The 15,104-nt window shown below is 38.9% G+C and overlaps 1 protein-coding gene across 4 annotated transcripts in view; it reads right to left on the reverse strand.

Annotated features, from left to right (window-relative positions):
* Positions 1 to 15,104, reverse strand: part of LOC114644738 (NACHT, LRR and PYD domains-containing protein 12-like) — a 217,671-nt gene that overhangs the window by 76,245 nt on the left and 126,322 nt on the right. For 3 of the 4 annotated variants that reach the window (XM_051924836.1, XM_051924832.1, XM_051924827.1), the window contains 2 exons: positions 10,341 to 10,514; positions 3,931 to 4,636 (listed from right to left, as the gene is read on the reverse strand). The exons of the other annotated variant lie outside the window; for it this stretch is intronic. In XM_051924836.1, coding sequence (XP_051780796.1) covers positions 4,504 to 4,636; positions 10,341 to 10,514 — 307 coding nt within the window. In that variant the 3' untranslated portion in view covers positions 3,931 to 4,503. Of the gene's footprint in view, positions 1 to 3,930; positions 4,637 to 10,340; positions 10,515 to 15,104 lie in introns of those variants that run through there. 4 annotated transcript variants of the gene reach the window in all.

The raw sequence follows: 15,104 nt of genomic DNA on the forward strand, positions 1-15,104 counted from the left end.
GCGAACCCAGGTCCCCAGGTCTCCCAACTGCGAGGCAGCAGCGCTACCCACTGCGCCACCGTGCCGCCCTGAAAATTAAATGTAAAATAAAAAATGATGATGCAACACACAAGGGCAATGCAAAAAAAAAGAAGAAAATTAATGATTAATGAAAATCAAAAAGTAAATAATTGGCATATTTCTGATTTTACTTTTATTAGTATAGTGGCTTTAAAAATCACAATTTAAAAACTTTTTTTAATGTATATTTATCAGTCATACCTCATGCAGCATGCTGTTTCAAACACTCTTTGTTTTATCATTGTCTTCTGTATTGTTTGTTAATGTGATGGTTCATGATTTTATGCTGAATTTTTGTATGTTTTATACGATAAAACATTTTCTAAATAAATAATTATATCATGGTGGAAATGCTTAAAGGTGTAACCTTGAGTACATTCAGTCATTTCATTCGTGAAACAATTATAGACCCCCATTGTCTCAAGTTAAGTTAAGTAAACAAGAGATGTGCAGGCATATTATGTCTAGAACCTCAAAGAACAAAAGGCAAATAAAAACTATTAACAGTTGTTTTTAATGTGTTGGAGCAATCAGGAGCAATATTGTCTGGGTTTCTTATGTGCATTATAGGCAGTGGGATGAGTTGCCAGCTCAACTTTCTCTTTGATCACATTAAAACTTTGTGCACACAGAGACTCCTGTTTTGTGTGAAGGCCCATCTTCTCCCGTGTCATATTTATTTGAGTTTTCATGTTTCAATCAAGCCAGTTCAAAACATTGTATGCACTTCATGATCTAGAAACCAACCAGTAGCTAAAGTAAAGATATAAAAATTTCTATTTAATATTTACTGTAGAACTGTGCATCAAGGCTTAAGGGAAACAGAAGCCTTTGTGTGGATTTAGAAAAGACAGCTGTGCATCAGAGAGAAAAGAAATATGTCAATCCCTGAATGATTTAGGAAAGTGAAAATGAAGACATTTATTTTTAAAAAACTACAAACCATCTACAAAAGTAACAAAAAAATTCAAGACTGTTCACATGACCTTTAGAGACCATAAATATGAATTAACAGTACAACAAAAGAAGAAGCAATGCACTGATAATTTACGAGAGCACTTAGTGACAGATAGAGTCACACTGAGGTGGACTGGGCTGACATGTTGACAGCTGTGAGGACTCATCACTGGGGTCAAGCCCAGCTACAGTCTATTATCTACAAAAAAAAGAACTGTTTGGCTTTAAACATAGATGACAATAATCTGAGAATATTAAATTCAAACAAATTATTATGAAAAAATATGGATATTTGATTCATTATAGCGTGAAACAATAAACAAATAGAAAATGTGGTTGTGAGAAAATGTTAAGTGATAGAAAAAAGTGTTTTTCATTTTTTAATATAGCGTCCAAAAATGTATATAAATTACATGACAATTCAAAATAATTATTTCAATGTATATACCTGTATGTATAACTTCTCATTCTTTCTCTCTCTCTTACATTCAGCACCTGTCAGAATGGGTATTATTTTATAGCACTTATAGTGCACAGAGGAATAGTGAGGTTGTTAAAGAGAAACATTTTTTGACCACTAGAGGGCACAAATATGTCATTGGTACTGGTGGGATGTTATCTTTCAATGTTTTGATTGGCTCTCCATTGTTTATCTAGTGAGCAAAAACTTATATCTAAGGAGCCATGGTCTGGACTCTAATTCACCACACACTGCCTCAAGTACAATAAAGGGTCATTTTTGTTTGATTTTCTTTTTAAATGTACATTATGGTCTCTCTCTCTGTCTCTCTCTACCCAAAAAAAATGTTGCAGTCCCTTTCCCCCTGGAGAAATGGCTCCAATGCCAGTGCTGCAGTGTGATGTCACCTCATTGTTTAACTCACCTTTCTTTCTGTCTCTGACTGTGACTACCTCCTTTATCATTACAAGAAGGAAGCTAAATCGTGGATTCTGCAAACAGATCTCTGCAGAAGAGATGACCACTGCTCATTTAACACCATTGGTAAGCTTTTTTTGTTTTTTTAAAAAAGAAATCTTTAAACCAAGTAATGGTGTAATGAAGGAAAATAAAGACAGATATCATGCATGCTTCATGTACTTCAGTGAAAGTAGAAGATGAGAAAGTGGTAGAAGAGTGGCAATCATCTGCACTGCAAAAATCTAAAAAGGTAAGTTAATTGCATACTTCTTTGTGTTTAACTCATAACATTTTCTTTGTAGCTCTCACACCAATGTTACATCTTTTCTTTAAAGGAAATGCCAAAAAGAAAACTAAAAGTGGCATGGCTTTTGATAAAGAAAGTGACATATCAGTGAGTCTGAACTTTGTTAACATTACATTAATCACATCTGTATATATACTGTATATGCATAGTCAAACAAAAAACCGGGTGTTCGTTGTTTTTTTAACTTTAGCTTCATTTTATTTTAACTTGACAGATAGCAAGTGGGAGTTATGAGAACGAAGTACATTCAGCAGCTTTGAAAGGCCATATTGATAGAAAGAAACATAAATCTACAGCCTGATAATAAGGAACTAATTAAGGATGATGAGAGCCTCGCTGAAAGGACGCCCAGCTTAGTGGAATGCTTTCTTTTTCCTGACAGGAAGGCCGATGTAAAACCAATAAGAAGGATTTCGATCGGTCGTTAGGAAATACCATACCTGTACGGACACGTGAGATGTTTTTGAACCTTTTAAGACATGTTGCATATATTTGTTCCATCAGATCTGATGAGTCCATTGAGAAGGCAGTCCTATCAGCCTCTGAACAATTGTCTACAGCTCTTTTGTGTTGTTGTAGTAACATGCCAGCTGTGTGTATTTTTCAAGTAGGGATATAAGCAATCAGTACAATTAATTGTTCTCGATTAGATCTGACTTAACTTTTTTTTTCCTAATTTCCTTTAGAGTGGCTGTAAGATGGATTGTGGAGTAATTAAGCACACAGTAAAAGGACCTTAAGTATAATAAGATTATTATCATCACATGTCTGTGCTTAAAGGACAGCTTAAGGTCTATGGTAATGGTAATAACCCGCTGATCCAGGAATTGGCTCTGTGTAATAATTTCATTTCTCTTCTTCCTCCCTCTGCAGACCAGAAGATTGATAGCCTTACAACCACTGGTGTCACTTCTGGTGTCTGTTCACCTGGACCTACCTCTTCATGCCAGAAGTCATCAAGCTCAGAAGATCTACAATCTCAGATAAGCTCTTTATTAGTCCCATGTCTGAATAGACAGTTTCTGTAATTGTTGCATATTTACTTCTTTTGTTTTCATTTCATTACTTACTAGCCATCTCCTGCGGATCTGCCTGCATAGTAGTGAAACAGGACAAATTTTAAAAATCAATGAACAAACAGGCATTGCTAGCTAAACGGAGGCAAGGTCCTCTCCAAAACATGGCCAGTGATTGAGCGATTCGAACAGAGGCTGGAACGTGAGTGAGGAAGGCCCCACCCAGCTCTCCACTCCCCTCGGCCCGCTGCCTCAGCAAGCAAATTATAGAAGAAAAAAAAATCCATAAAGTAATTCTCTCGGGGAAAAGCGGACAGACATACAGACACACAGGCCCTCAGTGGTTTCCACTCCACACAGTTGCTTTTTTGCACTTGCCGTTTCTTTGTCAATTCCCTATTGTGTTTATTCTCTTCTATGCCTCCATTTTCTAAGCCAATTCATTCCACTTCAGGGTAGCTGGGCACTGGAGCCAGTCAACATGAGGTTCAAGGTAGAACCCAAACCTGGATTGGCTGCCAGTCCCTCAAATTTTCTACACCACTAGGGCTTGAGTTCTCCTCATTTTGTTAGTTTTCTATATATATATTTTCTTTAATGTCTCACTTATTCAAGCTTCTGCTCATTAAAGACAACATGAGTGGAGGAATGAAAAAAAGAGCAGAAGATACTTGTTTGTGTTAAAGTGTCATGAAAGTCCAAATCAGCACATGGCTCAAACACAGAAGTCAGAAATTGTGAGCAAACAGGTCAGTAAACAAGGAACAGAGCAGACATGGGTTGAAACAACGCCAAATCATGAAGATGAGCAGAGGTTCTGTGATGTTTCTGCTCAAATGACCTACACCTTGTTCTGTTATACACCAATGCCATGCCCAGGATTTGTCCCCAATGCCAGAACAGGCCTCAACAAACACACTAAAACTGGACTGTACAATCATCTTTGCTCTTGCTGTTCCCCTCACATGGCCTTCTGACCCAATGGGGAAATTTGTGGACCTTCCCCACTATATTCGTCCAACTGGTTTAACTCAGGGCTTTCCAGTCTTAACTTGTGGAGTATGGTGATAAGTTAAGTGACAGAGTGGACAAATAAACGCAATTTTAAAGAAGAAACACTCCAGTTGAGAAGAAGAAATGAAGAGTTTGTTATATGTGGAGGAGAGTTGACAAGGTCATAAAAAGTTATAAAAGAATAAAGAGAGAATTTGGAGGGTGTGGACAGTGGACACCATTCATTGTTTTCAGTTGATCACCATATCAGTATCCAGTTCCACAGTTAAACTGATATCTATCTGTCGTCCAGTCATATCCAGTTCCTCCTCTAGTGACTTCAGGTTATTCTTCACATTCTCACCAAGCCCAGTAGAATAAAGCCTGTCAAGAGACACAAGTGTCAGTTAAAAACACAAGAAAGGATCACTTCACACATTACAGCATTTGAGTGACACACCTTCTGAAGTCATCTTCCAAGAATTCCTCTCAGTGTCTGTAAGTAACATGATGTGTGTGTCATCCTGCCACTTACTCAGTCCACTGACCAGGCCTTCTGATTATGTCTCATTTAACTGTCCATTTCATACAGAAGGTGTTCTGGCTAAGTCAGGGTTCTTCCCCTGTTCTTGTTTAAACTTCTTTTTATTTTCTTCGTTCATTTTTTGTTATTATTCATTGTTTTCCATTGTTCAATATAATATTATTCTGTTCATTTATTAGTTGTTTAATTATGCATTATCAGTCATTTTTATTCTTATTATTTAAATCTAGACGGAGAACCCAAATAGTACCCAGCCTATGGTCTTCTCTGATCAAAGGAGGGAGGCGTACACATTTTGACACAAATTAGTCCAACAGTCCTGTGATCTTGAATTTGTATACATTAATTTAGACTTTCCTGATTAAATTCTTGTCAATATTTATATAGAAGATGGGGATTTCATGTGCAAAGATTTCCAATATAAATAAGAAACGTATAATTTGATTACGTTTTTCTATGATGCCGTTTTGTTTTCCCATTTAGCACCACTATTTTAGAGCCTTTTGTATTGCTGTTTTGCTCTTTCTTTGGTAAAGGTTTCCAGAATTTGCTACTATACACTCGCTGGAGAAATATTCAGAGTGATAGCTTAATGATTGTCCTCTGAAATACCAGGTTATTAAAATTTGATGGATAAACCCTAGTTTTGCTGTGGAAAAAAAAGAATATTATACAGTATATTGCTCTTCTTGGTTTCTGAATCTCTGCTCTTGTTCTTTGACTCTGATGTCTAGTTGTCGGTTTTGACTCTCAATTGTTTAGACTCTTGTTTTTGACCCTTTGCCCATTCTCAATTATTCTCCTGGTCATTTTTCATTTTTCTTATACTATCCATTGCAATGGGATGTTCAAGTTTCCGCACTCTTTTAACTCTATTTATAAAGAATTTCAAAAACAAATTACATCACTTTTCCACATAGTCACCTTTCTTTGCGATGCAATTTTCCCAGCGTTGTACCAACTTTTTAATACCATCAAGCAAAAAAGTTCTTGTCTTCACCGTTTCCATGAAATTATAAAAGTGTGGAAACTTTTTGAATGTCCTTCATTGTACACAACAGTATGCATTTGTATACAGGATATATACTGTGTGTATATACAGTATCTCATAAAAGTAAGTACACCCCTCACATTTTTGTAAATATTTAATTATATCTTTTCATGGGACAACACTAAAGATATGACACTTTGATACAATGTAGTCAGTGTACAGCTTGTATAACAGTGTAAATGTGCTGTCCCCTGAAAATAACTCCACACACAGCCATTAATGTCTAAACCGCTGGCAACAAAAGTGAATACACCTCTAAGTGAAAAATGTCCAAATTGTGCCCAAAGTGTCAATATTTTGTGTGGCCGGCCACCATTATTTTCCAGCACTACCTTAAACTCTCTTGGGCATGGACTTCACTAGAGCTTCACAGGTTGCCATTGGAATCCTCTTCCACTCCTCCATGATGACATCATGGAGCTGGTGGATGTTAGAGACCTTGCACTCCTCCACCTTCCGTTTGAGGATGCCCCACAGATGCTCAATAGGGTTTAGGTCTGGAGACATGCTTGGCCAGTCCAGCACCTTTACCCTCAATTTCTTTAGCAAGTCAGTGGTCGTCTTGGAAGTGTGTTTGGGGTCGTTATCATGTTGGAATACTGCCCTGTGGCTCTATCTTCAGTGTTGTCCCATTAAAAGATATAATAAAATATTTACAAAAATGTGAGGGGTGTACTCACTTTTGTGAGATACTGTATATTGTATAGCCAAAGTCTGATTACTAGAGATGACCAGTGTATATGCTACTTTGGCCGGCCATTTTGCAATCCGCTCATGCCTTTTTCTTCTGACTTTGGCCGATCGTTCCATGCTATTTCTCAAACTGGCTGGCCAAATCCCGAAAATCAAGGAAAGATCGGACATTGGCTGGTACAATTTACAGTGACATTGGCTATTTCTCGATTTTGCCGGTCGCTTCTCACTTTAGCCGATTTCTGGTTTTGGCCGTAACATTATATATATATTGTCACGCACGTGTGATTAGGAGACAGTCGACAAAACCCACGGTGAGTAGATGGTCGAAAGATGGAGGGCTAAAAAAGGGTACTGACCTTTCTCTCTCTTTTTCCGCAGAAGCAAAGAAGAAAAGTAAAACGCCATATCGCGGAGCCAAAATGGCTGAAGTGTATTTCCGGCCCTTGATGATGACGTCACAAAGGTGTCAGAAACAAGACATCACTTCCCCCCTATAATTTCCTGTAGCCATTTCTTTTTCTGTATAAATACCCCCTATTTACTATATGAGTTGTCAAATGCTTGGTTGAACATTTTTGTTTCAGCATTTTTTTGTCCTGTCTGTTGGACATTATACGGGGCGGTTCCCCAAAACTTTATTTCACTCTGTCAAATTTTCTTATCTTACTATACTTCCAAAATGTGTTGTCTCATCTCAGATGTGTCGTCTCATCTCAGGATTTTTTTATTATAATAAAATCCTGAGATGAGACGACACATTTTGGAAGACAAGACTTTTTAGAAGACCCGCGAGTTGAGACTTTGGCCATAACATGTTTTCAAGTCACGCCCTCCTCTCAATCATGGAAAACCATGCACACGGTACTCTCACCGGTCATTTGTGTGAATGCTTTTGACAGATACAGTTCTTGCTCTCTCAGCTCTTATAAGTTTAAATGTTTTCCTCACTTTAAGTTCCAAATTAAAGAAGACGTATTATGTCCAAATCTTATTGAAGAATTTCATCACAAAGGGTTATCAACAGAAGAAATGAGTACATGGGCAATCCTAGCACCGAGAAACGATAAACTCAAACGAATTAACATGAAAAATGTCAATCGGTTACACTGCAGATTGGTTAAATGTGTATCAATAGACTATACTGAAACAGTTGGTGGTGATGTAATAATAATAATAATACTAGCAAAATACCCGCGCTTCGCAGAGGTGAACTACTGCTTTAAAATTTTAAGTAATAAACTGAGGGAAAATGTACCAATAATTATTTGTTAAGGATCTCTTTTGTATCGCCCCTCCGGTTGTAATATAACCAAGCTGTGCGCTGAGTTTACTCTTGAGCATGCAACGTATAGTTGGCCATGTGAAAAGCAATCTTGCCTCAAATCAATGACAACCTTTTGTAGGGTCTGTCCCTGAGACTTATTAATTGTCATTGCGAAGCAGAGCCTTACTGGAAACTGGAGGCGTTTGAATTAAAATGTGAGATCAGAGGGTGTAACGGGGATGCGAGGAATAAAAACTCTCTCCCCTGAGCCACCGCTAGTAAAAATAGTCGCCTCAATTAGGTTCTTTTGCAGGCATGTCACCTGAAGTCTCATGCCATTACAAAGTTTCGGTGGCTGTAAGTTTCTCAGCCCCAACCTTCAAAATTAGATTATGCTCAGGAGTGCCTAGAAGATTCAGAGTGTGGACCGAGCTGCAGGCTATGGACGTATATATGTACGTAAGTAGGATTCAGTTATCGTTGGGAACCCGCGTACCAAATTTCTTGAAGATGGGCCCATTAAGTAACAAAGACCGTTGGAAAGTTCAATATGGCGGCCGACAGTGGTGTCATATGACCGAAATAAGTACGTACATCGGTTTCGGTTAGCGCAGGGAAGCCGCCTACCAAATTTCGTGAAGATGGGGCCATAAATAAGAAAGTTTAACATGGCGGACGTTGTCGACTGTTATGACCGTTAAGTGTAGAATTTCGAAATGCAACCTGCTTAACTTTTGTAAGTAAGCTGTAAGGAATGAGCCTGCCAAATGTCAGCCTTCTACCTACACGGGAAGTTGGAGAGTTAGTGATGAGTGAGTCAGTGAGGGCTTTGCCTTTTATTAGTATAGATGAATATGTGTGTGTGTATATATATATATATATATATATATATATATATATATATATATATATATATATATATATATAGATATAGATATAGATATAGATATAGATATAGATATCTATATATACAGTATAGATATATATATATATAGATATATATATATAGATATCTATATATACAGTATAGATATATATATATATAGATATATATATATAGATATCTATATATATCTGGGCGGCACGGTGGCGCAGTGGGTAGCGCTGCTGCCTCGCAGTTGGGACACCTGGGGACCTGGGTTCAATTCCCGGGTCCTCCCTGCGTGGAGTTTGCATGTTCTCCCCGTGTCTGCGTGGGTTTCCTCCGGGCGCTCCGGTTTCCTCCCACAGTCCAAAAACATGCAGGTTAGGTGGATTGGCGATTCTAAATTGGCCCTAGTGTGTGCTTGGTGTGTGGGTGTGTTTGTGTGTGTCCTGCAGTGGGTTGGCACCCTGCCCGGGATTGGTTCCTGCCTTGTGCCCTGTGTTGGCTGGGATTGGCTCCAGCAGACCCCTGTGACCCTGTGTTCGGATTCAGCGGGTTGGAAAATGGATGGATGGATATATAGATACTGTAGATATCTATATAGATATATATATATATATATATATATATATATATAGATAGCTTTGCTGTGGCTCAATCTGGTTAAATGGAAAAGAAAGAAAAGAGAAAGCGCACGTTTCTAATATGTTTAATTTCACAATGCTTGTGGGTATACAATATTTTTTGTTGTTCCATTGTCTGTGCAGAATGTTAGACTGAATAATATTGTTAAGTTCGTAGATGTCTTTGTTTTTGGCCGCAAGAATAGCTTGTTCACTCAGCCAATCGTGATTCTTATAATTGGTTTGAATATTGGGAAATACTTTTTCAACCAATTCTTCTTTTGATATCACTAAATTGCAGAAGTTATGAGGCAATGAAATTCGTCTTGAGGTCAGATCAACCGGCACCTTTCTGTTCCCAATTTCTAGATTTCTTCTACCCCGTTATTGACAGTTTGCATTATTTGATCGTAAATGCCTTTTTTGCTGAAGCGTTAGCTTAGGAATATTTGATTGCACATACGACAAAAGATCACCCGTGATGTAATTTTGTTCACGACGCAATTCTACATCGAACGAAGCAGCAGCAGATCGATTCGGTGATGGCATTCCCAATTGATTGAGAACTTTGTTCGCGATTTCTAAGCACAAATTTTCAATCATTATCAACGCTTATTTGTAGATTTCTGCTGTGAAATCCATGTTTATATTTGAATTTTACTTGCGTATTCGACGGAAAATATCTTCAGCCATGTGCGATTTATATTTCTACACCCCTCACTGTCATTGTCCCTCTGTCTATCATTTCTACAGCTGATGGCCACCACTTCTCATATCCCTTTTGAATGTCCATCTCACACTCCTCCTATTCACTTTTCTCTCCTTACTGTTCTTCTCCTTACATTGTCACTCATTAGTTTTGTTGTCTTTTTTTGTCTAGCACCTTCATCCAGCTGCACTCCTCTACTGCATCTTTGTTCTTTTTTGTTCCACTGCCTTTTCATCTCTTTCCTTCAGTGAAGTCATGTAGTGTCCTGTGGTCAGTTTGTCTATCAAGCTGTCTGGTGTGACTTTACACCCCACACACCCCACACTATTTACTCACCCTAGTGTCTTTAATTTACAGTTTGGGCTCCTCAGCCCTTTACACAGCTGATGAGCTCCTGAGTCTCCCAGTTTGTTGTTGTCCAGGTCCAGATAAGTCAGCTGTGAGTGTGGAGAGGAGAAAACTGAGGAGAGAGCTGTGCAACATCTAGAGGTGAGACCACAACCAGACAAGCTGCAGAGATAAAGAGAGAGAACTGAGAACATGAGGAGGGACAGACAGAAGGACAGACCACAGAGGAGACAAAGTTTCAATGACCAATTAACCTTTGACTTTTCAATGAAATTCAGTTTGAACCCAAGATCGCTACTTTTCTAATACTGTAAGGTGCTATATGCTGTACAGTACATGCCTCTTTTCTTTATATAGTTCTGACTGGCGTCATTCAAAATGACATGTGGCAATTAATACTTGACAAAAATCTAAAAGAATTGAGACTCAAAATGTATAGAGCTTGAGTGTACAAATAGACTTGTCAAAGGTGATAATGTGGGGAGGGGTGACAAACTGGGATTTGTGTCATTTGTTCACCACTTAGGGCATGGAGACAATTTGTCTGATTTTCTAAGATGTCATCCAAAGACATCTGTTAGAGATGCTGGTTAATGCTGAACATCAAATATCTTGATAGTGGACTGTTTGTCATGGTGGACTCTCCTAATGTCAGACTAATCAGATGATAAGGACACTTCCCCTCTTTACTATGACGTCTTTAGAACGTCAACTAACCACACTACTTGGTAGCTTATTCCATGACTCTGTGGTTCTCTGTGTAAAGAAAAACTTTTCTTTGTGCAAAATTTACCCTTAAGAAGTTTCTAACTGTGTCCTTGTGATCTTGATGAACTTATTTTAAAACAACAGTCTTGATCCACTGGACTAATTCCCTTCATAATGAGCATAATGACTGCTCTCTCCTTTTGCTTAAACTAAAAAGGCTCAGTTCTTTTAATCTTTCTACATAATTCATCCCCACAGTGCTGCTATGTCCTTTCTGAGGCCTGGAGCCCAAATCTGCAGTACTCCAGATAAAGCCTCATCAGTGTGTTATAAAGCTTCAGCAAAACCTCCTTGGACTTGTACGCTACACATTAGGGCACTATATATTTAAAATTTTGTTAGCCTTCTAAATGGTTTCTGATCAAAGTTGATACAAGTTGGCAGTTGATAGTGTCAAGTCCAATACAACTCCTAAAATCTTCTCATGAATGTTACTTGCAATTTTCTGACCTCCCATTGTGTATTCAAACCTCACATTTTTACTTCCTATGTGTAATACTTTACTTTACTGACATTAAATTACATCTGCCACAAATTTGCCCATGTCTGTGTGTTGTCTAAGTCCTCTGTAATGATTCACCAGATTCTGGATTATCTGCCAATGCCCCTATCTTGGCATCACCTGCAAACTTGTTATTTATATTCCTATCCAAATCACTTAAATATATTAAAAGTAGCAGTGGCCCTAGCATTGACACCAGTGGAGCACCGCTCTAAACATTAGCCAATTCTGATGAGGTTCTTCGCACCATCATGCTCTGCTTCCTGTGTCTGAGGCAATTCTGCACCCACCTAAAACATCACCCTGAACTCCAACTTGTTTTAATGTGATGCCCAACCTTTCATGTAGCACCTTATCAAATGCTTTCTGAAAGATAAATAATATCATAAGCTCCACTTTGATTGTATCCTTTTGTTGCTTCCTCATGGAATTCCAGCATGTTAGTAAAACATGACCTCCCTCTTTTGAACCCATGTTGACTATTCAGAACAACTCCTGTTCTTGCCATGTGCTGCTCAATCTTATCCTTAAAATTCCTTCCATTAATTTTCCTGTGATGCATGTTAAGCTTACTGGCCTATAGTTGTTTGGTGATAATGGGATGATATTTGCCATTTTCCAGTCCTTCAGAATCTCTCCAGTGCGCAGTGACTTCCTATAAATATGTGTCAAGAGTTTACATATGTACTCACTAGCCTCCCTAAGAACTTGAGGGTAAATATTGTCTGGTCCTGGTGATTTGTTTGATTTCAGCCTATTTAATCTCAGCAGCACTTTTCAGTTTCCAAATCCTTCAGTACCTCCTTAGTAGTCCCTGTTACCGCTGGGAGGTATTCCACTTCCTCACTTGTGAAAACCTCAGAAAACTGTGAGTGTACAGCACCTGCTATTTCATTGTCTGTTATTTTTTAAATTTCCATTTATTATTCTTGATGCACCTCCTCCTGGACTGTTCTTTTACTACTAAGATACTGAAAGGATCTATTAGGGTCGTTTTTTGCTTTATCTGCTGTATTCCTCTCCAACTGTCTTTTAGCCTCCCTAATATCCTTCTTAATGGTTGCCATCATCTTCTTATATGCCCTCTGATTCAGTTTGGAGTTATTAGTCTTGTACACCTTATACAGCTGTTTTTTACTTTGGTGCTTCTTTTTTTGACTCTTTATTAATCCACTGCAGTGTTTTTTTTAATTTCCTATTAATTCCAAATGTAGGTAAGTACCTGTCCTGCATTACATGTAAAACATTTTTAAACCTGTTCCACTGCTCCTCGACTGTCTCCACACTTAAAAGCTTTTCCCAGTTTATCCATTTAAGACTTTGCTTCATCTGTTCATATTTTGCCCTTATTAACGTTAAACTTAACAGTGTTAGTCTCTGAATCTGCACTCTTACAAAACACTGAGTACTGTATTATATTATGGTCACTAGGCCCTATTGGTTTAATCACCTCTACACCCTCAAATCTATCCTGATTACTACAAAATACTAAATTCAGACAGGCTTCATACTTCCTTGGCGCTTTAACATACTTTGTTAAAAAAACAGTCACTGATTGCACCTTCTTCTTCTTTCAGTTGCTCCCGTTAGGGGTTGCCACATCAGATCATCCTTTTCCATATTACTCTTACTACACCACTCAAAGTATTTATATCACTGTATCTGAGTGTATATCACAGGAGTACAGCAGCTGATCAGAAAGAGAATTATCGGCACACACTGCCTCAGCCATTCACTATTTGATCTGCTCTCATCCGACAAACGCTTCACAGCCTTTCCTGTTCGGACCTCGTGGTTCACAAACAGTTTCATCCCAAGAACTATACACACACTCAATCAGTCCATCAAGTGCTCCTTGCAGAACTGTTTGTACTTGCAAGTTTACAGTGAGGTAATTGTACTTATGATACAGTTATAATATTGCACAACCTGAGCCACTTTATAAAGCGTGTTGTGGTGCCCGGCAGGCATCCATGCCCGGCCGGGACGCCTAGGAGGAGTGGAGGAGGGCTTGTGCCTCCTCCAGGACACGAGGGGGCGTCCTCCCTGGTGGCTTTGGGGACCACGGGTACGGAGCTTGGAAGCTCAGCCCTGTAGGGGCCCGTGGTCACCGCCAGGGGGCGCCCCAATGCCTTGGGAGTGTTGGCCCTCAGTACTTCCGCCACACCGGGAAGTACTGGGGGGAAGAGACTTGAGGGCTCCCGGTGGACTTCCGGCTTCACCTTGGGAGCTTCCGCCACACAGGGGTGTGACTACGGAGGCCCTGACGATGCACCTGGAGCCCATCCGGGGCACATAAAAGGGGCCGCCTCCCTCCAGTCAGGGCCAGAGTTGGGAAGAAGAAAACAAAGCTTGTGAGGAGGGCGAGAGGAGGTTGAAGGTGAAAGAGAAGAAGAAGGAGAAGAAGAGAAAGAGAAAGAGAAAGAAGAAGAGAGAAAGAGAGAGAAGGGTGAAGGTGAGAAGAGAAGGAAAGAGAAAGAGAAGAAGAAAGGGTTGGTGAAGGAAGGCATTGTGGTGCTGTAGGAAAATAAAGAAGTGTGTTTTGGACATTCTGGTGTCTGTCTGTCTGTGTCTGGGGGTATGCTTTCCACAGTGTATTTACATATATTATAATATACAGATAAAACTTTAACTTTAACTATATAGTGCTGCAGCACTAGTGAGTAATTTGAGCTTCGTTCACGGTTTGTTCCTGTCTCGCGCTGTATTCTTCCTATGGCTGGAGCGACACTGGAAGGATAGATGGATAGAATAATTAAACATTACGAAGATATTTCAATGTTCCTTAAATGTTTTGAAGAATCAGCGTTCTAAGCTTACAGATGGCTTAACGTCTGTTACAGAACTAATTGTGTGGTGATTGGGTATTTGGAGAAAGAAAAATAAGGACAGGAATTGGGGGTTAGTACGTTTGAAAAAGACAGTACTGCTGCAATAAAGCATTTCATCAAAGGTCGTGCATGGCGCAGCAAGCATCTTGCATAAGATATGAACAATCACAGAGCCACCGTGTTCCCATGTTTAATAACATGCTTTAACTCCTATCATCATGAAAATGATATCACGTATACATCTCAGTATTTTAATTATTCAGAGATCTGTAATATTACGAATGTAATGGATTCTGTGTCCTGTCGGAGAAAGAGAAAGAACGGAAGCACGTAGTGATTCACACACACATAGCACATAGAAGATCAAATACAGAACAAAGCATTTAACGTGCTACTTTAGTTACGATGGGATTTGAGAAACTAGTAAATTAAACGATTTTCAGATGAAGTTTATGATATTCTACTTTAATGACAAAATAAACTACGTGATTAAAGTGGAAATTTAGAGATTAAAGTTGACATTTTGTGCTTTTTTCACATTGTGTGCTTTTTTTTTTCTCTGCACCCTAATAAGCTTTCATATGACACTCAGACAGTGGGCTACGACTTGCCTTTTTACGGCAACTTTGATATGTAACAACTTCTTTTTCT

Source organism: Erpetoichthys calabaricus, chromosome 1 (genome assembly GCF_900747795.2).
Source record: "Erpetoichthys calabaricus chromosome 1, fErpCal1.3, whole genome shotgun sequence".
Classification (NCBI taxonomy): Eukaryota; Metazoa; Chordata; class Cladistia; order Polypteriformes; family Polypteridae; genus Erpetoichthys; species Erpetoichthys calabaricus.